The following is a 22,968-nucleotide window of genomic DNA, read 5'->3' as shown; positions in this document are numbered from 1 at the left end:
AAAAACGACTTGAGAGGGTTACAGCAATGCTAACCATCAAACAAATGCTCCAAATGTATGATCTCTTCAGAATATTCCTGCTTTAATAAGCCTCCTATTTCTTTATTAAGTATAGAAAATGTACCCTGATACTCTCTTCAATCATTCTCAACATCCCTTCCCACAGGAACTTCCCATGAAAGCGCAGGAGTTCCAACCACTGCCCTGTTACCTCCACCTTTCTCACCATCCAAGCCCCAAAACACTGCTTCCAAGTGAAACAACGATTTACTTGTACTGCTTACTCTTTCGTATACTGTATTTACTGTGTTGACGGATCATGATGCGTCTCCTTTATATTGACAGACCAAACACAGTGGAGTGATTACTTTGCAGAACACCTTTGTTCAGTCTGCAAGCTTTACCTTCAGCTTCCAGTTGCCTGTCATTTTCATTGTGTACCACACTCCCACTCTGACCTCTCTCTCCTCTTTCTCCTACACAGTTCCAATGCAGGATAACATAAGTTTGAGAAACAGCACTTCCTCTTTCCACTGGACTCTTTACAGCATTTTAGAATGAACACTGAGTTCAGCAATTTCAGATCAGATTCCCTCCCCCTTTTTTCTTTATTGGACGATATTTGCCTTCCAATTTGCACCTCCTCTAGAAATGTGCTTTTTACTTGGCCCATTCCAACATATTTTTGTTCTGCATTGTCCGTTTTGCCATTTCATCTCTCCTGTCTTTCACCACATCACGGAGCGTTCCTTTCATTCTTTCCTTGTTTCCCCCTTTCTTTAAAAAAACTGCTAAATTTCGAAGTCCTGATGAAAGATCCACAAACTGAAAGGTTGATACTCTTTCTATCACCATAGATGCTGCCGGAACTGCTGAGTATTTCCAGCACTTACTGTTTTTATTACCTATATTCCAAATTGTGAAATGTGGGAGCACTTTTGCATTGAGCAATGTCCCACATACAGTGATCAGATAACTGAGCAGATATTCTGTTATATGAGGGTGCTGGCTGAGAGATAAATGTAATCCCGGAAACTGGGAGAATTTAAATTTACATCATGTTTGTGAAATTTTAAAAGACATAGCACATTGGGGAAATAACGAATTACGTCATTCAATATCATTTTATTGCAATCGGTGTGGTGGAACTTAAAATATATCTCACAATATGTATCTTGCAACAAGTTCACAGTGTTTTCTATTGAACAGCTGATCTTTGCAGAGAATTCCATGATCATTCATATTTGAACTTCCTATATTGATAACAGTTTCAATGCTCGAGCAACATTTCCATTCCATGGCAGTGGTCCTGGGAGCATCTTGCTGATTCTATAGCCCTTGAATAATGCCCCAGATTTACCCGGAAATAGATACTATATGACGCGAAGTACTACCAACTAGTCATTGTATGTATTAAATGTTTACTGGAGTGAAACTTTGATTCATTTGTAATTTAATTCAGACCAATAAACCCACAAACACATCTCAGAATCTTAGTGACAAAGGAAGCATGGGATCAGCAAAACTAGTGAATCAGAGACCTGTGGAAATAGTCAATGATGCTTGAAAGCAGAATTGACTGAGATGACTCACCCGCACAGATGACACTTGCATCGTTTTCATGTGAGAAGCTAAACTGTTCCCAGGATGAAACAGGACAATCCCACAATCGCGTCTCGTTCCCCAGACACCTGTAATTTTCCTTCCACACTGGACCAGTTCCCTTCCCAAAGTGAGCTCCTCCCGGGATCGAGTTTACTGTCCCACACTGTAGGTGCTCACAGACCACGTTGGCGTCTTCCATATCAAAGTAAAGGCCACACAGCGTCCCCCACTGGTCTCCATGTAGCACCTCCACCCGGCCGGAGCATCTGTTCATCCCACCAACCAATCGAGGTTCAGGTTTCCCTGTATTGGAAACAAATACAAATCCAAATAATTTCTAAATCGTCCTCTGCATAGAAACAGCAAAATAGAAAATGGGTAAAAAAAAAAGTAGAATTTTATCTACACGATTATCCAGCCATACCTTGCACAAATTATCTATCAAAAACAATTAGAATTACTACAGCAAAACAAAAGTAAAATTCTGCGGCTGTTGGAGATCTGAAATGAAACAGAAAATGCTGGAAATACTGAGCAGGGCTAGCAGCATCTGTGGTGAGAACAAGAGAGTTTTGTTTCAGGTCTGTGTCCTTTCCTCACAATAATTACTACAGGACCTCTTTAAGAAGTTGGCTGAATACTCAAAAGTTAACAGCTCTTCTTTCAAACGTTAATCGTTTGTTGGACTTTATCTCTTGGGTCTTGGAATATAAAACTCAGAAGGATGTGATGTTTCTTTTGTATCTGTTGTCGCTTTTGGGCACCGCACTTCGTAAACCATTGGCTTTGGAGGTGGTGCTGGACAGAGTCACTAGAATGACAACAATGCTTAAAGCATTACATTATGAAGACAAGTTGCACAAACTTTGTTTGCAGTAGATTGCGTTTAGAATGATTAGACCTTATCGAGTTGACGTGTTTAAAATGTTTAAGGGGTTTGATAGATGCGCTAGAGAAGATCAGGAGAACAAATACAAAACAAGGCCATTTAGGAGCTGCTTTTCTTCATGAGGGATGTGGACATCTCTGGCAGTTATTGTTCAAATTTATTTGCCATTGAAACCGTTGTCAGAACCTTCTTCTTGAACTGAAATTGATTGCCTGGGCAATGTTCTTCTGCAAGTTCTGAGGTCGGTCGAGTTAAGTCAAAGGTTTTAGGCATAGTGTGTACCTTTAGCTGCATGTTTTATAAACAGAGTGGGAAGTGTAGAATTTGGTAATTAGTGTGGAAGACTGAAATCTAGCCTTAACATTTAGAATTTAACTTGCAATATAAAAAAGCTGCAAGGCAGTTCATGTTAGCAGTTAATCGTGCAAGTCAAGTTCGCAGTCATCAGTCAATCAGCTGTGTTTGTCCGATCTGGGGTAATTACTGTCAGCTGGAAACGGTCTAAACTGTTGCAACTTGAATGAGCCTGCAAAGGCATAAAACATTAGACTTCATTGCAAGTGGGTTTGAGTGCAGGAACAGGGATGTCTTACTTCAGGGCCTTGGTGAGACCACATCTGGAATACTGTGTGCAGTTTTGGTCTCCTCATCTGAGAAAGGATGCCCTTGCCATGGACAGAGTGCAAAGAAGATTTACTAGGCTGGTTTCTAGGATGGCAGGATTTACGTATGAGGAGAGATTGGCTCCACTGGGCCTATATTCACCAGAGTTTAGAAGAACGAGATGGAGCCACATAGAAACCTATAAAATTCGAACAGGACGAGGAAGGCTCGATGCAGGGAAGATGTTCCCGATGGCTGGAGAGTCCAGAACCAGGTGTCACAGTCTCAGGATATGGGGTATGCTATTTAGAACTGAGATGAGGAGAAATGTCTTCACTCAGTGGGTGGTGAACCTGCGGAATTCTCTACCACAGAAGGCAGGGGAGGCCAAACAATTACATATTTTCAAGAAGGAGATGGATATCTTTCTTAATGCCAAAGGGATCAAGGGGTATTGGGACGAAACGGAAGAGGGTACTGAATTTGATGATCAAACATGTTTTTTTTAATTGCTTGTCAGGCCCGAAGGGCCGACTAGCCTACTCCTACTCCTGTTTTCTATGTTTCCATTTTTAGTCTTCTAGTAAGGCAGAGTGTAACCACAGATTGCAATGTTAACTGAATACATTATGAACATAGTGGGATGTTACAGTTTGCTCAGAGAAAGTATTCGGTGCAGAGGGGGAAAAGGAGCTTTTTTAAAATTCTTTCACAGGGAGTGGAGGTTTTTGGCTCGGCCAGCATTTATTACCCAACCCGAATTGCCCTTGCAATGATGGTGGAGAGCCGCCTTCTTGTACTGCTGCAGTGCATGCGCTGTCAGTACACCCACAGTGCTGTTAGGAAGGGAGCTCCAGGATTTGACCCAGCGACGGTGAAGAAACGTTGATATAGTTCCAAATCAGGATGGTGTGCGGCTTGGAGGGGAACTTGCAAATGGCGCTGTTACCATCCATCTGCTGTGCTTGTCCTTCTAAGTGGCAGATGGCGTGGGTTTATAACGAAGTGCTTTGTTTTGTCTGTTCAGCTTGAGTAAGTGTGCAGAGTCACTGATTTAACACAGCACCACAGCCAGCAGCAGCAGAGCCTATTGGGAGAGGCAGACACCAGACAAATAGAGGGGAAGCAATTGTCAAGTCAGAGTATGAGGGGACGTGGATAAGTTTCAAATAAGTATTAAGTTAATTGGTGAGTGCTCAGTGTTTCGGCATTAGCTGACCAGTAAAATAGCTTTCAACCTAAAATGCATCTACAAATAATTTTAACTCTGAGATAAAGACAGACTAAGTTATGGCAGAGCAGTTATTTTTTTCTGGATATAGGATTTTGTGGATGACGCAATTATCCCGCGGGAACATGTCCGTCGTAGATGTATCCACCTGCAAACTCTCTGGCTTTGGGCCATAAAGCTGGAGGGGGAATTGGAGATACCCCAACACATACAGCAGCAAGAGGAGTATTGGACAGTTTGCTGCAGATTTCAGTCACATCTTGTAGAGAGGTGCGGGGTCCGAATGAGGTTGTTGCAGCTTATAGTGCACAGTAATGGAAATCCAGGTTTGTTGGTGAACGAGGATATGCAGAAAGTGAATCTATCCAACAGGAACAATGTACTGGCTATTTGTGAGGATAAGGATGAAGACTGTCAGAAGGACAGCCAGAATGTTGAAGCTGTGGAAAAGGTGGAGGAGTGGATCATAATGTGATACTTTTAAGTATTTCAATAGTTAGGGTATTAGGACTCCCAAACAGTATTCGCCCAACTTGTGCGAAGTGAGGGATATCCCAAATCAGATTGCGAGAATGCAGGGGAAATATCCTGTCGTTGTGGACCATGTAAGGACCAACAGCAGAGGAAAGATGAGGAAAGAGGTTCTTTTCAGAGAGTACCAGGAGCTGAACTGTAAAAGAAGATCTCAAGTATTATAATCTCTGGATTATTATACAAGCGGCTTGCACATTTGTATGGGGTGTGGGTGGGGGAGGATTAGGGTGGTCAACACGTGGTTGAAGGTGTTGATGTTGGAAAGAGGTGCTACTTTTCATGGTACCCACCACTTGTACTGGGATATTAAATAATTGTTCTGTTGGAATGCGCTTCACCTGAACTGGGTTGGGATCAGGGTCCTAGAATAAAGGATAAATAAGGTTGTTACAGGAATCATAAACTAGTTAGTGGGTGAAGGGAGGCTGGTGGGGGAGTGGATTGAGGGGGTAGAGCACAGTTGGAAATCTAAAATAAATAGGCACCACCGGGAGAGGAAAAACAGAAAGATGCTACATTTGTGTAAGGCAATTTTACGGTTTTTCACCACGTGAATTTGCTCTTAAAACAGCAGTTGCTTTCTTGAAAAAAGAGTTGTTAGAAATACTGGCAGACCTCGACATTTTGAGCAGTGTACTGTGCCCATTGTCTGGAGAAACAACTGGAACTAGTGGAAGTTATCGGTTTATATGTAGTGGAGAAAGGGAATATGGACAGGATCTTACTAGTGATAGGTTATTACATGTTCTTGTTCTGGCTGCTATTGGTCTGTTAATTATTTTCTATGATCGGTCGGTATATGCCATTGTACTTGCTGCTTTTTGTCAGCTACTCTGTATCGTGGCAAGTCATTCCATACTATTGTTCTGGTCGTGTTATGTTGGCTGCAGATCAGGTGATGGTGTGGCTCTTGAGGAAAGACAACCAGATATCCACTGAGGAGCAGGCCACTGTTAGGGGGACAGTATGGTGTTTTTAGATCTCCATAGCTTCCCTGATGCAATGAATGAGACAAGCCTGCCATCGTCAAGTAAGCTCAACTCAATGACCACAGCATTGAATGGTCCAATTCCAAACTCACCTCATCTATTATGGACTGGCGTGCAAGACATAGTAACATCATCAGCATAAAAGAAAACAAAAACATGGAAAAATGGAGAAAAGAGCCCAGATTCTCGTGAATGGCAGATGTAGAAAGAATAGCAAAGGGTGACAAAATAGATCGCAAGAGCGACACAACTTTTACAATAACTTCTAAAATAAGTTGCAAGTAAGAGCAATGTGGCCTCATTAAAATGACACTGGTGATATTATAAATGAAAATAAGGAAATGCCGAAAATTATACATAATTACTTTGCATCAGTATGGACATGGACGTCACTTTTCTTAAGGTTCCTTGTTGCCACAGTTGGCTAAATGCTGCCTTGATGTCGAGGACAGTCACTTTCATCTCACTTCTGGAATTCAGCTCTTTTTTCCATTTTTGGACAAAGGGTGTAATGAGGCCTGAAGCTGAGTGCGCTGACAAACCCAAACTGAGCATCAGTGAGTAGTTTATTGGTAAGTAATGCTTGATAGCGCTGTAAACAACACCTTCCATCACTTTGTTAATGATAGAGAGCAAACTGCTGGGTCAATAATTAGAAAATTGCAATTGTCACACGGCTATTTAAAGAAGGTTAGCGAGGGAATCGAGGGAATTATAGATTGGTTCGCCTAACAGCTGTTGTCAGGGAATTACTAGAGTGTACATTTCAAGATGGAGTGTCTGATCACCTTGAAAAGTTGCAGCCAATCAGAGATAGGCAACATGCATTTGTAAAAGGTAGATCATGCCTGATGAACCTGATCAATTGTTTTGTGGAGGTAACTAAAGTAGAGGGTAGGGGCAGCTCAATGGATGTTATTCAGATGGACTTCCGGAAAGCAAACAACAAAATCCCTCATAACTGATTGTTGGCTAAAGTTGCAGCTCATAGGATTTAGGGCAAATTATTGACGATTTAGGACGTGAGCTAAGTGGCAGGAGACAGACAGCAGGGATAATGGGCAGATCATCTAACGGGCAGGATGTGATGGCGCCGTCCCACAGGAACCTCTACTATTTATTAATGATTCAGATGGCTGGACAGAAAGCCGTATATAATTGACATACTCAATATTGCCATTGAAAAAAATCAACCATATTGTAATCATGCATATTTTAAGCATACATTTGCAACAACAACAAAAATAGATTAAGTGACTGTGTAAAACTATTACAATATTGGCAAGTGTGAGGTGTCCAATTTAGAATTTAAAATGTTCCAGTATTTTCGAAATGGTGAAAAAACGGAAAATAGACTTCAGGGTCATGGGCAAGGACAGCAAAAGAAACAGCAAATGGAATGCTGGGCTTTATATCTAGAGGAACGGAATACAAGGGGCTAGAAATGATGCTACAGCTAAAAAAAAAATCCTGGTCAGGTCATATCTACAGTAGTGTTCAGCTGTGTGCAAACAAAAAGTATTTTGGGTAGTTAGAACTGTGCAAGAAGTATTGTGCGACAAGAACTGATGCTAGGAGTACTATTGATCATATTTTGCATAAATGATTTCGACTCAGGAAAGGGACATACAATTACAATATTCATGAATGACATGTACTTGGGACAATAGTTAATACTAAGGCAAATTGTGATAAAATACATGACGTTAACGAAATTGTAAATGAATTCTAATGCAGATAAATGTACACTTACAGATTAGGGTAGGAAGACTGATAACACATTTGCCTTGGACAATGATAATCTAAATTGTGTCGAGGAGCAATGGGATTCAGGGATACAGATAGAAAAATGAATACAACAGCAATACGGGTTAACAAAGCTACAGAAAATACAAAAACATTGAGGATTATTTTCAGAGAGATACGTTGAAAGGGGAGTCATACCCAGCACAAGGAAAGATTTGCTGTTGATTGGAGTCGGTTGATTGGGTGCGAACTGGTCAGTGTTTCCCTGCTTTTCCAGGCAGTATGCAACTGGGCAATTTTCCACCGTATCAGTTGGATCCTAGTGCTGTAACTGTACTGGATCAGCTAGGCTCCAGTTGTTGCTAGTTTTAGAGCACTGATCTTCAGCACTGCAGCTGGAGTGTTATCGGGCCCCGAATCTTTGTTATGTGCAGTGTGCTCAGCCGCTTCTTAATGTTGTGCACTGTAAATTTAGGAATGGACCGAGAAATAGAAAGCATTTGCACAGCAGTAGCTCATTGGCATGGATTGTCACGCACTACTTCTCACCTTTTGCCAGTCTGAATAACTACCTTTAACCCACACTTTGTTGACTGTTTTGCAGCCAGTTTTCTACAGTCTGTCATGATCACCCTTCAAAGTATGCAATTAATTACCTTGAAACCACATTCACAGTTTTCGGTTTAAATACTGGACAGACAGCTTCTGACCAGCAAGATGCAACAGTCAGCATATAATCATAGAATGTTTACAACACAGAAGGAGGACATTCAGCCCGTTGTGTCCATGCTGGTTATCAGCAAGAGCTCCTCAGCTGGTCCTATGCTTCTGCCCTTTCCCCATAGCCATGCAAAGATTTTCTCTTCAGGTGCTTGTCCAATTCCATATTGAAAGCCACAATTGAATCTGTCTCCATCAGACTCGCAGGTAGAACATTCCAGAAGATCCTAACCACTCGCTGTGCAAATAATGTATTCCTCATGTCAACGTTGGTTCTTATCCCATCCACCTTATAACAGTGTTCTCTGGTTATTGACCTTTCTGCCAAGAGGAACACTTTCTCTCTATCTACTCTGTCTATTCCCCTCATGATTTTGAACACCTCTATCAAATTTCCACGCAGCCTTCTCTGTTCTCAGGAGAGCGACCACAGTTTCTCCAAACTATCATTGTAACTGAAGTCTTTCATCCCTTGAACCTTCCTTGTAAATCCTTTCTGCACCCATTCTAGAGCATTCACATTCTTCTAATGTGCCGTGCCCTGAATTGTACACAATACGCCAGTTGAGGTGAAGCCAGTGTTCCACAAAAGTTCATAATAACTTCCTTACTTTTTTACACTATACCGCCACTTAAAAAGGCCAACATCCCATTGAATATTAACCAATTTCTCAACCTGCCCTGCTACCTTCAACGATTTGATCAAAAATACTCCCAGGTGACTGTTGGCTGCAGCCACTTTCTCATTGTACCCTTGAAAAGAGACTGGCAGCAAGCATTAAAAGAAATCCCAAAGTATTCTATAGACAGAGAAATAGTAAAGGGGTGGTAAAAGGAGGAGTGGGGTCGATGAGGGATCAGAAAGAGGATTTACATATGGAGGTAGCGGGTATAGTTCAGGTAAAATCTAAATTCTCTGCGCCTGTCTTTGCCAAGGAAGAAGATGCACCCCGGGCAATGGTTACAGTGGAGGTAATTCAGATAGTGGAGGGGTTTAAATTAATAAAGAGGATGTATCAGATATACCCTGTTAATAAGAACATACGTATGAACATACAAATTAGGAGCAGGAGGTGGACACTCGACTCGTCGAGCCTGCTCCACCATTCAATACGTTCATGGCTGAACTGATTACTCCACACTTCCACTGACCCCCGATAACCTTACACCCCCTTGGTTATCAAGAATCTACCTACCTCTGCCTTAAAAAAATTCAAACACTCTGCTTCCACTGCCTTTTGAGGAAGAGAATTCCAAAGAGTCACAACCCACTGAGAAAAAAATTCTCCTCATCTCTGTCTTAAATGGGCGACGCTTATTTTTAAACAGTGACCCCTAGTTCTAGCTTCTCCCACAAGGGGAAACATATTTTCCACAACCACCCTGTCAAGACCTTTCAGGATATTAAATGCTACAATCATGTCGCCTCTTCCTCTTGTAAATTCCAGCGGAAGCAAGCCTAGCCTGTCAAATCTTTCCTCGCATAGCAGGTCACCCATTCCAGATATTAGTCGAGTAAACCTTCTCTGTACTGCCTCCAACGCATTTACATCAGTCCTTAAATAAGGAGACAAGTATGGTACACAATATTCCAGATGTGGTCTCACCAATACACTGTGTCTCTGAAGCATAGCCTCCCTACTTTTGTATTCAATTCCACTCGCGATAAATGATGACATTTTCCTAGCTTTTTTAATTACTTGTTGTTCCTGCATACTAACGTTTTGCATTTCAGACACTAAGACGCCCATATCTCTCTGTATCTCAGAGCTCTGCAATCTCTCACCATTTAGATAATATGCTTCCCTTCTATTCATACTCCCAAAGTGGACAATTTCCCAGTTTCCTACATTATAATCCATTTGCCAGGTCTTTGCCCACTCACTTAACCTATCTATATCCCTTTGCAGACTCCTTATGTCCTCTTCTCAAGTTATATTCTTACCTATCTTTGTGTCATTAGCAAATTTAGCAAGCATACCGTCGGTCCCTGCATCTAAGTCATTTCTATAAATTGTGAAACGTTGAGGCCCCAGCACAGATCCCTATGGCACACCACTCGTTACTTCTTGTCAACCAAAAAAATGACCCATTTATGCCTACTCTCTGTTTCCTGTGAACGAACCAATCTTCCATCCATGTTAATACGTTACCCCCTACACCATGAACCTTTATTTTCTGCAATAGCCTTTGATGTGGCACCTTCTCAAATGCCTTCTGGAAATCTAAGTACAATACATCGACCAGTTCCCCTTTACCAACAGCACATGTAACTCCCTCAAAGAACTCCAATCAATTGGTTAAACATGATCTGCCTTTCACAAATCCATGTTGACTATGCCTGATTACCTTGAATGTTTCTAAATTCCCTGCGATAACATCTTTAATAATAGCTTGTAACATTTTCCCTAAGGCAGGTGTTAAACTAATTGGCCTATAGTTTCTTGCTTGCTGTTTCCCTCCCTTTCTGTCTAAAGGAGTTGCATTCGCTATTTTCCAATCTAAATTAACCTTCCCCGAATTTAGGGAATGATGGAAAATTAAAATTAACGCATCAACTACCTCACTTGCCACTTCTTCTAACACCCGAGGATGAAGTCCATCGGGTCCCGGGGACTTGTCAGCCTGCAGCTCCAACAATTTGCTCAGTACCTTTTCCCTGGTGTTTGCAATTTTCCAGAGTCCTCCGTCCCTTCCATTTCCCGACTTACAGCTAAAACTGGGATGTTACTTTTGTACTCAATAGTGAAGACCCATGCCAAATATCTGTTCAATTCATCTGTCATCTCCTTATTTTCCATTATTAACTCCCCAGACTCACATTTGATAAGTTTAACGCTCACTTTATTACCTCTTTTCTTTTTTTTTAAATGTATATATATATATATAAACTCTTACTATCTGTCCTTATATATCTATCTAGCCTTCTCTCGTCCTCTAATGCTACCTGACTTATCAATATTTTTGTCATCCTTTGTTTTTTAAAAATATTTTATCCAATCTTTTGACCTGCCTCCCATCTTTGCGCAATTACAAGCTTTTTCTTTAAGTTTGATACGACCTTTGGCTGTTTTACTTAACCACGGATGGTGGGACCCACTCTTGGAATGTTTCTTTCTCGTTGAAATATGAGAAATTGTGTAATCTGAAATATTCCCTTAAATGTCTGCCACTGAAAATCTATTGACCTATCCCGCAACCTGATTTGCCAATTCACTTTAGCTAGCTCTGCATTCATGTCCTCATAATTGCCCTTATTTAAGTTTAAAATATTAGTCTTGGACCCACTCTACTCTCCCTCAAACTGAATGTAAAATTCAAACATATCATGATCGCTGCTACCTAGGGGCACCTTAACTGTGAGGTCATTAATTATTCCTACCTCATTGCACAATACCAGGTCTCGTATATCCTACTCTCTGGTTGGCTCCACAAGGTATTGTTCCAAGAAATTATCCCGAAAATATTCTATGCATTCCTCATCTAGGCTATCTCTGCCCATCTGACTTTTCCAGTCTAAATTTAGGCGAAACTCCGCCCCTAATTATCACTGTACCGTTCAGACAGGCTGCCATTCATTTCTTCATTTATAACCCGCCCCACAGTGTGGTTAATGTCAGGTGGTCTGTACACCACTTCTGACAAGCAAATTCTTGCCTTAATGATTTTTCATCTCTACCCGAACAGCTTCTACATCCTGGTCTCCTGAACTTAGATCATCCCTCACCATTGCGCTAATACCATCATTAATTAACAGAGCTACCCCTCCACCTATTCCTAGCTTCCTGCCCTTCCTAAATGCCATGGATCCTTCAATCTTCAGGTCCCTGTCTATATATATATAAATGAACTAAACCTTGGTGTACAGGGCACAATTTCAAAGTTTGCTGATGATACAAAACTTGGAAGCATCGTGAACTGTGAGGAGGATAGTACAGATCTTCAAAAGGACATTGACAATTTGGTGGAATGGGCAGGCAGTTGGCGGATGAAGTTCAATGCAGAGAAATGTGAAGTGATTCATTTTGGTCGGACTGACATGAAGATAAAATATCAAATGAAGGGTTCAATTCTGAAGGGGTTACAGGAGCAGAGGGACCTTGGTTTAATAGTGCATAAGTCATTGACGGTGGCAGGCTAGGTTGAGAGAGCGTTAAATAAAGCATACACGGCCCTGGGCTTTATTAATAGGTGCATAGAGTGCAAGAGCAAGGAATTAAGTTGAACTTGTATGAGACACTACTTCGGCATCAGCTGGAGTATTGCATCCAGTTCTGGGCGCCGCACTTGAGGAAAGATGTGAGGGCATTGGAGAGAATACAGAAACGTTTCATGAGAATGGTTCCAGGGATGAGGAATTTCAGTTATCAAGATAGATTGGAGAAGTTAGGACTGTTTTCCTTGGAGAAGAGAAGGCTGAGAGGTGATTTGATAGATATATTCAAAACACTGAGGGTCCTGGACAGAATAGATAGAGAGAAATTGTTTCCACTGGTGAAAGGACCCAGAAGGAGAGGTTACAGATTTAATGCATTTGGTAAAAAAAGCGAAAGTGACATGAGGAAAATCTTTTTTCATGCAGGAAGTATTTAATATCTGGAATGTCTGGCTGAGAACGTGGTGAGGCAGGTTCAATTGAAGCATTCAAAAGGGAATTAGACAGTATATGAAAAGGAAGAATATGCAGAGTTATGGAGAGAAGGCAGGGGAATGGAACTGAGTGAATTTCTCTTTCAGAGGGCCCATGCAGACATGATGGACCGAATAACCCCCTTCTGCACTGTAACAGTTCAGTGATTCTGTGATATTGCCTCTCCTCCTTGTTCCAACCAGAATGTACCAGTTCCCACTTCTCTGAATCAAATTTCATCTTCCACCTGTCCGTCCATTTCACCAGCCTCTCTTTGTCTTCTTGAAGTCGATCACTATCCTCCTGACAGTAACTGGTCAGGATTTCAGGAAAACTCGGCGCTTTTCTTCCAATAGTTCAATGGTGTTGAGTTTAATCGTTGCAACTGCTTCCTAAACTATGTTATCTCTTTTGTTTAATATTCTGTGCATTACACTTTCTCAATATTAGCCAAAATGTAAATGGCAATGCGCAGGCAGCTGCGGGATCTTACAGAGCAGTTATCTTTGTGATTCCCACAATAACTGCGGACCCATTACTTCAGCTCCCCGAGGCTGAGGAACCTCCCTCCCTCCCTCCCTTCCCTGCTCCCCAGTCTCAGCTTCACAATCTGTGTGGTATATCAGATCTGAGGCCAAGCGATCATTGCAGGTGGACAGCCGGGCTGACAGTACATGCCCGGCAGCGGCTGCTGGGTTGATGAATGGAGAGTTGGATTGAGATTGTGACATTTCCAGCCATTCAGATCATTCACTGCGGATCTAGGGATAATCTCAATGGAAACTGCACTGTCTGCATTGTAAATGTGCTGAGTATCAGGTATTGGCTGCTCCCGGTGGACAATGTTTATTAAATATAATACTAATGATATAATTTTAAACAGTGATCCTAATATTAACATTAATTCTAACCAGAGATTACTGGAATTATTATCATCTGACTTTCCGGGTATGGACCGTCCCGGATTGTTTTACTTTCACTTCTTCACAGAATCTATCAGCCACGGCGGGAGATGAGAGACTGAGAAAGATTTTTACCTGAGCAGATGACGCCGGCATCGTTGGAGTGTGGGTAGGGATAGTGATCCCATTGAGCTGACTTACAGTCCCGCAGAGCGGCCTCGGTCCCGCCACACTCGACAAAGAACGTCACAATGGGTCCGGACCCTTCCCCAAAGTGAGCCTGGCCCGGTGCAGAGACCGCGGTCCCGCAGCCCAGCTCCCGACACACAACAGCAGCATCCGGCAGGTCCCAGAGATAGTCATTCACAGTCCCCCACTGCCCCCTGTAGTGAATCTCCACTCTCCCAGCGCACCGACTGCCCCCATTCACCAGTCTCAACTTCACCATCTCTGTAAAATATCAGAAATATCATCAAGCAGTTATAGTGTGTTAAACCCACAGGTTCCCAGCGCCCGGACCCTCCCCATTCACCAGTCTCAGCTTCTCCGTCTCTTTAAAATATCAGAAATATCAAGCGCTTCTCGTGTGTTAAACCCACAGGTTCCCAGTGCACAGACCCTCCCCATTCACCAGGTATGAATTGACAGGAATATCAGTCTGCATTCAGAACACTAATAAAAATCGGAGTATATATTACACAGGAAAAAAGGGAAGGGAAATACTAACACACGGTGAAAACGAGCAGGGAATCGGGAGACAGCCGGATATCCCCATCAACACAGCGGCTCCAATGAGAACTGAGTGGGGACAGACTCAGAATAGTTCGAACCTGCAGAAGTGGGGAGATGGGCGTGGCTGTAATGATCACATGTTCACGCGCTCAGAACTCATTGGGCGAACACAGTGAGACCCCAGCACCAGGAAAGAGCAGAGGAAATTGCACCCGCACCCAGTACAGCCAATGAAGACAGGGCTGGATGGTGATGTGATCTTGATGTCAGTGCAGATTGGTTAGCTGGACCTTTGGACCGGCAGCAGTGTCAGTGGAGCTGATCGTTCACACTCTGCTCTTCAGAGACCCTCAGTTATTGTCCCTCTGCATGAAGGCAGCAGTCATCTCTCAGCTAAAATTAAAGATCTTCAGTCACAGTATGAGGGACACCCTCCCTTTCTGACTCTCAACTGGGCAGCGGGTTAATCCGTGATCAAAGAAAATGCTGAGATTTTCGCCCAAGCTTCATATTTAATGGGATGGATTAGAGCAGAGAGATAGCAGATAGTGTGAAAATAAAGGGCGATTACCTGACGGGTCAGCCTTACTGTTCCCAGGTCTGCCTGAAATGAGAAGTTAACAATTAGAGTTCACTGGGGCAAGAAATGAATGAAACTGTCAGAAAGAAAAAACACAAATACAACTAACTGCAGGGTCATTATTCCCGTGCCTTGCAGAAGAAATTATATCGGGATCTGTGATTTCATTCCTTAAAACAGAAAATACAGTTTCTGCACAACATTAATATTGGTAATGGGATAAAATATATCCAGAATTGTTTTCACATATACACACACTGACATCCAGATACACTCTCTCCTTGTGCTGACGGTGGGTGGGCTGCATGTATTACCAGTGTGAAGGTGCTCTGAGAAGGCGATGGTGATGGTGCTCTCCCTTATAGAATCTTCCAATGAAACAGCACAGAGGGACGCCATTCCGCCCATGGTGCCGATGCTGTCTCTTAGTAAGAGCTGTCTAATTAGTCCCACTCCCATTCCCAATCGCTCTGTAAATTTGTGCTGATGGTGCTCTGATCATTGATGACCCGTATGTAGATACCCTGAGAAGTGGGTGGTGATGGATACCCTTTTAAACCCGCTGGTGATGGCACTGTCAGTGAATTCAGCTTTCCGATCGAAAGTTCGAGAAGGGATGGCATCATAAATTAAAGATTTTCCGATCCTGTGGTCAATTTCAATGCCTTTTAATTTACTGCAAATTCTTCCACCTGTAACTTTCAAAGTTTCTGTAAACGTGTTATTGGGCTATTCTGTCGTTGAATAAATTATATAGCTTTCTCAAACGGAACAAAACAAGATGAACGGTCTGTCAGCCTGCTGACTCCGTGCTGACTGTTTCTTACTAAGCTCCTGCTGTTCTGATTGTCTTGTCACCTGCCCTCCCCGATGTGCCCGATTCGTTTATCCGTTAATGATGTTCGATCAATGTTCCTCCCTTTTACTGGTTAAGCGTTTCTGCTTTTCAAAAATTCAGTCAGTCTGTTGACCTGTACGCAATCCCCCTGATCACAATGTGTCTCACAGATCTCCAGGTGTTTATCTATTCTCAACATTATATACTACAGACGGTGTGTTGACCTGATCCCAATCCCCCTGATCACAATGTGTCTCACAGATCTCCAGGTGTTTTTCTATTCACAATATTATATACTAGAGACAGTGTGTTGACCTGCGCCCCAACTCCCTGGTGAAAATATATCTCCCATGGATCATTGTCTCTTTGTATACTCTGGTGATATATTATGGACAACAGGACACCGATTCCTGTCCTCAGCTGTGCTGACCGAGCAATCTTGAATGCGTTACTGTTTCCCAACTACAATCTCACTGGTCTCTTTATGATCCTAATTCTGTAATGTAAATACTGTGTGACTTCCTCCCAGTCCTGAAGCCTTAGCATTCCTACCAACTTTCCCTGGTAATTGTCAGTTCCCACAAATTCCCCTTTTCCAGTGGCCCAATGACAGACGAGGGGGAATAATCTTTCAATATTTACTGAAAAACGGTTCCAGTCTCAGTGTTTCTGTAGAGTCCGTGAATCCTCTTCAATCCACTCATTCATTTCCCCTACTCTTCATGCATTTATCATTTCAGCCTGCAACCATCCATGTCACGTGGGATTTTTTTTCTCCAGATAATCCAGTGGTTCAAGGAGAAAGCCCACGAACACCCTGTTAGGGAAACTAGGGATAGACAATACATGGGTGGAGGACAATATCGCCAACATGACGGCACTGGTTCAAGAAAACACCCCGCCATCCTGTCTGGCTAAGTAGGGTTGTTCAGTAAATTCTGCCTGGCCAGCGAACTCATATCGCGAAAATGTATTTAAACAATTATAACCGAGATACCCATACTTGTCTATTCGGCCAGTTTATCTCTTACTGTCTCAGAGAAATGTTCAGTCAATCCCCTTTCTCAATCATTACTATTTTTCCATTTATCTGCACTACTCCTCATTTCTGCTGATTCCTCCATTTTGCTCTCAGATCCTTCCTCGCAGTTTCTAACTGCTCTCATTATTGTTCTTGAAAAAGTTTGAATGCATTTCTGTGTACCGTTTTTCAAATCTCCGATATATGCAGAGGATATACTCACTATTCCAACACTCTTCTGGTCGGCCTCCTACCCTAGGTAAACTTCAGCTGATCTAAAACTCTGCTGCTGTTCTCCTGGCATGGACAATCCCGCTGTCACTGACTCCCGGATCCCAACGCCTTAGATTTCAGTGTTCGCACCATTACCTTCCTGATGTTTAGACTAATGGGTTTGGTGCAAAACTGTTAAGTTATTTTAACAACTTATACATCTGTTAAATTACTATGGTACCGTATTACTACAAACAGTAATATAGAAATATTAATTATAAATAACAATTAGCTCAAAGGAGGTGAACAGAAATGGGACAAACGTGGGATATTCAAAGCCCAAAATTTAAACTCTTGAATGAGTTACAAAACCAGGGACAGCGGTGGTTTAGGGGATACAAAATACAGTCAATGCAGAGAGTTTATGAGTTAACGCTTCGAACAGCAGATTATTAGATGGGTCAAGAATCAAAATAATTATATTATATCAAACTATTTTAAGTCCAATTTGAACTACTTCCACAATTAATTGAGGTCTTGTGGATTTCAGAAGCAAATTAATTGATAGAATTACAGTTATTGTAGCTTACACTCACAAGCAAAGCACTGGACAGAAGGAAGTCATATCAAACAATCCGGATTCTGTGTGCCAATACTATTATCAGTAACGTTTAGCAATCTACCTCCATAACACATCAACGAGTGCCTGAAGAAACGTTACCACGGTTCGAAATAACCAAACACGCATCGAACATTTACAGTACCGAGAAAAATTGTTCTGTGCACTCTCTGTTGAATTTCTATATGCAAATAAATTCAGAATTTGTTCCACAAGGTGACCAGAGTATGGCACATGTAGAAGGACATTAAAGAATTTAATAGGACTAGGATTAGGCCATGCTGCCTACCCAGACTACTCCGCCGTTCAATACGATCATGGATGATCTACTGCCCCAGATCAACTTTCCCACCTTTTCCCAGAGATTGGGAAACAACTCCGGATCTTTCATTAAACACTGCATCGCACCATATACAAAGTATGGGACATGTGGAAAGAGATTCAGAAATACGTCTGGATATTAAATAGTACATCAAATGTATGAATCATGTAGAAAGAGACTGAGAAACACTAATTATTACACAACACCGTGCATATAAATGTATGAAATCGAAATCATGATTTAATGTCAAAAGACATAGTTTTGAAGATTGTCGGTGATGAAATAATATTTTTCATCGGCCAAATCCCTCGAAACCAGGAGCATAATTTTTGGAGGGTGTAATTGATAACTCTATTAATAATCAGAACAAATGAAGCAATATGGATTCCACCTCCAGCTAATATATTATACAATATTTATTGCCCTTTCTGAATATTCCAAATGCTGGACAAACTATTTAATCTAATTCTCTCCAGCACATGGCACTTCACTGAGAAATTCCGGGGACAGAAATCTCAATGTGGGATGAGTCAACTGGATGCAGATCCCGGTATTCTACAGTTCTGACTCCCATACACTCGATTGTAACACTGACTACTTTCTACTTCCAGAAGTCTCCGTTTTAAACGTCTGATTAGAATTTTAACTCCAGTCTGCTGCGTGCGTACGAGAGCCATAGGAAACAATATAAAACCAACTCTTGCCGCATTTCTGTTCGATTTTGGTAATAAAACAAAATTTAACTCAAATTATCTCTGGAAATGCAATTAAATATTAATTAGATGACAAATATTAGATTCGTTTTTGCTGTTGGCGAAAAAAATGGATAACAGTTCCTTATTTGAATTTGATGAACTTAAAATCAAACAGGACAGAATGTATTCAATGACAAATTTATAAATTAAGGAAACTGTTTCAATATTCACTTGCACGATTTCAATAAATGACAAATCAAAATAAATATGCACATTCCCCAGAAATTGATTTTGATCTGGGGCCAATAGCTAAAAAAAAGTTTCAGGGAGTCAGATAGATTTCATACTCTCTCTCTGTTCTATGGCTTGCAGAAAATATTCTTAAATTACCTTAAATATCAGTATTTTTGAATGCAATCCCTTTTACAAAACCAAAAGAAAATTAATCATGGAAGTCTGTAATAACATTAAGGGAGCGTTTCCCTGTCGTGAATCAGCATTTGCTGTCGATAGACATAAACAAATGTAACCAAACCCGCACTGGAAACAGTGAGAAACTGAATCGAATCATCGACCGAAAATCTGCGCAAAATTATCGAGCAGGTGGAAGGAGACTATTCATGATATCTCATTAAACACTTCACGATGCTTTACATAAAAGGAGCATGTGGAAGGAGACTTTGTCACATTAATTATTACTTGACGCTGTACATACGATATGTGGAATAAGTTGAGAATTTGTAATACAAAGTTCTAAAGTTCAAGGTCATCATTAAGTCAACAATAACAAATGGAAAATCTTCCGGAGATTTTGGAATATTCAGTAACATTATCTTTTGGAGAGGCACTTCACAATTACAGTAATAATGAATGCTAATTGAAATAATATTAGTTCTGCCTCTAGTTTATATATTATACAATATTTATAGATCATGTACAACACTCGAACGTGGAACAAACTATTTACATTATTTCAGTTCCATTCAATATATCACACAGGGTCAGACAGAACTTCTACTGTGAAATAACTGGGAAAGAAATGCCCGTGTGGCTTCAGTCAGCAGTAGATTTAGCTTTGACTGCTGTTCTATAATCCCTGCATTACCATCGAACCCAAACCCCGAGACCTTCTATTCTCACTGTGATCACTTTCTACTGCTAGATTGCTGTGTTTAAATAATCTGCTTAGAATTTCAACTTCAGTCAGTTGTGTCGGTACAAGTGCCGCAGAGGACCAAATAACACAAATTGCCACGATATTTGTTTTCAATATTGCATTTAAATCAAAATTCTGCACATGTCCCACCTGGGAATTTAGAAGACGTGTTAATAAGATGCAAGATATTATAAAAACAATGTTTTTTGATTGCGAAAGAATGGATAATTGTTCCCTATTTAATATTGATGGAATGTAAAATCAAACCAACAGCCCAAGATTCGTATTCAAAGTGAATTCTACAAATGAGATAAACTATTTCAATATTCGCTTCATATGATAGCAATGAATCACAGTGTTTTTTGTCATAAAGCATGCCTGCTTTTTAAAAATGATTCTGAGCAACTAGCGATTGGAGAAACGGATACAGGGAGTCATGTGCAATTCATTGTTTATCTTTTCTGTGGCTTGAATACAATGTTCTTTAAATAATCCACAGAACAGGCTTTTACAATCCAATTAGTTAATATTCACGGAAATACAATTCGTTAAACACATCAAGTATCTGATAACACTGGGACTAAGCTGGCCTGTCAGTAAACCAATAAAGTTTGTAACAGACAGAGATTGATAAATGTAACCAAACACACACGGGAAATAGTGAGAAACAGAATGGAATCATCAATGGAATAAAACAACAAATATCGAGCCGTTGGAACAATCATAAAGAACAATATCGCTAACTCTTTACACACAACATGTCACTGTGTGAAAATATGTGATTGGGAAAACTTAACTATCTTCAGGCACTGTACAAAAAATGGAGGCAATAGAATAATTAATTTAATATAAAAGATACTAGTTTTGAAGATCATCACTAACTGATCAATAATACAGAGCAAATTCCCCAACGATTTAGGAACTTTTAGTAACATCATTTTTTGCAGAGTGCTCTTGATAATTATACTAATCATGAAAACGAATTGAAAAATATTGGTTCCACCTCCAGTTGAGTGGTTATTATAGATTGAAGGTAACACTTCAACATTGAACAAATTATTTTAAAATATTTAGTTTCATGAACTGTATCACTAGGAGAGCAGACAACACTTGTGTTGAGAAACATCTGTTTCAGAAATGTGTGTGGCGGTTCATGGTGGCAGTAGATGTAGTTTTGACTGGTGATCTGCACTCAGTGAGATAACTTACACCTGACTCTGATACACTCTATTCAAACAAAGACGGCGCTCTACTTCTATCAGACTCGCTTTAAATAATCAGATTAGAATTTCAATTCCAGCTGGCTGTGTCAGTATAAGAAACACAGGGGGAAATATAAAACAAACTCCCGCAGTCTTTGTGTTCGATACAAATTCAACTGGGAATTTAAAATACCTGTTAATTAGATGTAGAATATTCCAAACTCGTTTACTGTAACCAAAACAATATTACTGTCAGCAATAGCTCAATTGCTAGCACTCTCGCCTCTGAGTCAGGAGATGGTGGGTTCAAGTCTAATTCCAGAGACTTGAACACAGAATCTGGGCTGCCACTCCAATGCAGTACTGAGTGTGTGCTGCACTGCCCAAGTGCTTTCCATCGGAGGAGAAGTTAAACCGAGGCTCCGTCGGCCCTTTCAGGTGCATTATTTGGAGGAAGGGCAGGGGTATTATTCCCAGTGCTCTGGCGAATGTTGATCCCTCAATCAAGATTGTCACATACAAAAAAAGTATTCTGGTCATTATCACATTGCTGTTTGTCGGCGCTTGCTGTGTGTAAATTAACAGCCACGTTTCCTATATTACAGTATGGACAAGACTACAAAACAATATCGAATTGACAGCAAATCCCTTTGGGACGTCCTGACGTCGTAAATTGCGCTATATAAGCGCAAGACATTTTTATATAAATGGAGGTTTATTCCTACTTGGAGTTGAAAGAACTTAAAATTGAAACGTTCAATCCAAAATTTGTCGTAAATGAAACTACTACAAATTATATTACACATTATCCATTTCATACCATCCCAATGAATGACAACTGTAAATAAAATAGATCCGTTTTCCGTAAATTGATCTCAGACACTGACATGTTCTATTCTAACAGTGAAGTGGCTCTTTTTCTAACAGACCCTGCTTAAATAGACCCATGAGGTCTTCAACGCCTGTCTGCTCTGTACGAGCGGCTGGTGGAAGGCAATAAACAAGTGCCGATATTTCATTAAACTCTACACAAGAAAATTAAAATGTATAAAGCATTATTTACTTTCTACATCTCCTGAATTTGTTCTGTATTCAAGATGATAATTAGATTAATAATATACATCTTGTAATAATAATCAGTGTATCAGTAAATAACATAATGCATTCAATAATCTTTAACTTACAGTTCAAAAGCTGCAGCAGAGACAGGGTCAGGAAGGTTTGCATCATGGTTCTGGCGCTGGGTACAGCGATGAGAACAGAACATTACCCGAACGCTGTTCTCAGACACTGAGAGCTCCTTACAGCAGCTTCTGAAACTTTGGCTGTTGTGGAAATTAATTCTTTGACAGAGGTTTCTGCAGAAACCAATGTTTCCTTCCAAATAACCAATAGATTTTGACTTGTGTGAACCGTGAATTACAAGCTGGTAAAATACACCAATGAGACGAAATGTGACCATTAATGGATAAAATGAACACAGGTTCCAACTACCAGCCTATCCTGCGAGGATAATGACGTGTGACAGTGTGAAAAGTAAATGAATCACTGATCTGGCGACCAGATCATAGATTCATAGATGCACAGGAAAGGCCATTCGGCTACTTTAGTCAGAGTCGTCCCTTTGAAAGAGCTGTCTAATTTGTTGTCACATATGTAGCTTTTTCTCGTAACCCTGCAAATTATTCCATTGCAAGCACTTGTTTAATTGTCTTTATAAATTCCTCTGGAATCTGATTTC

The 22,968-nt window shown here is 40.8% G+C and overlaps 1 protein-coding gene across 1 annotated transcript; it reads right to left on the bottom strand.

Moving 5' to 3' along the window:
• Positions 1-660: 660 nt before the first annotated feature.
• LOC137358850 (deleted in malignant brain tumors 1 protein-like) lies at positions 661-22,454 on the bottom strand. Its single transcript, XM_068025067.1, has 5 exons — positions 22,412-22,454; positions 15,153-15,185; positions 13,985-14,299; positions 1,600-1,908; positions 661-905 (listed from the first exon to the last, which is right to left on the bottom strand). Exons 1-5 carry the CDS (start codon positions 22,452-22,454, stop codon positions 661-663), a joined length of 945 nt encoding a protein of 314 aa, XP_067881168.1.
• Positions 22,455-22,968: the final 514 nt, after the last annotated feature.

The sequence above is a fragment of the Heterodontus francisci genome, unplaced genomic scaffold (genome assembly GCF_036365525.1).
Source record: "Heterodontus francisci isolate sHetFra1 unplaced genomic scaffold, sHetFra1.hap1 HAP1_SCAFFOLD_157, whole genome shotgun sequence".
Classification (NCBI taxonomy): Eukaryota; Metazoa; Chordata; class Chondrichthyes; order Heterodontiformes; family Heterodontidae; genus Heterodontus; species Heterodontus francisci.
This window is presented reverse-complemented; position numbering and strand designations above follow the sequence as displayed.

Excerpts from the sequence above, each read along its gene's own strand:
- LOC137358850 (XM_068025067.1), bottom strand. The coding sequence starts at position 22,454 with ATGCAAACCTTCCTGACCCTGTCTCTGCTGCAGCTTTTGAACT. Across the intron at positions 14,300-15,152 it reads CAGTAAGGCTGACCCGTCAG|AGATGGTGAAGTTGAGACTG; the intron begins GTAATCGCCCTT and ends GATATTTTACAG. Across the intron at positions 906-1,599 it reads AAACGATGCAAGTGTCATCT|GTAATAAAAACAGTAAGTGC; the intron begins GTGCGGGTGAGT and ends TTTGGAATATAG.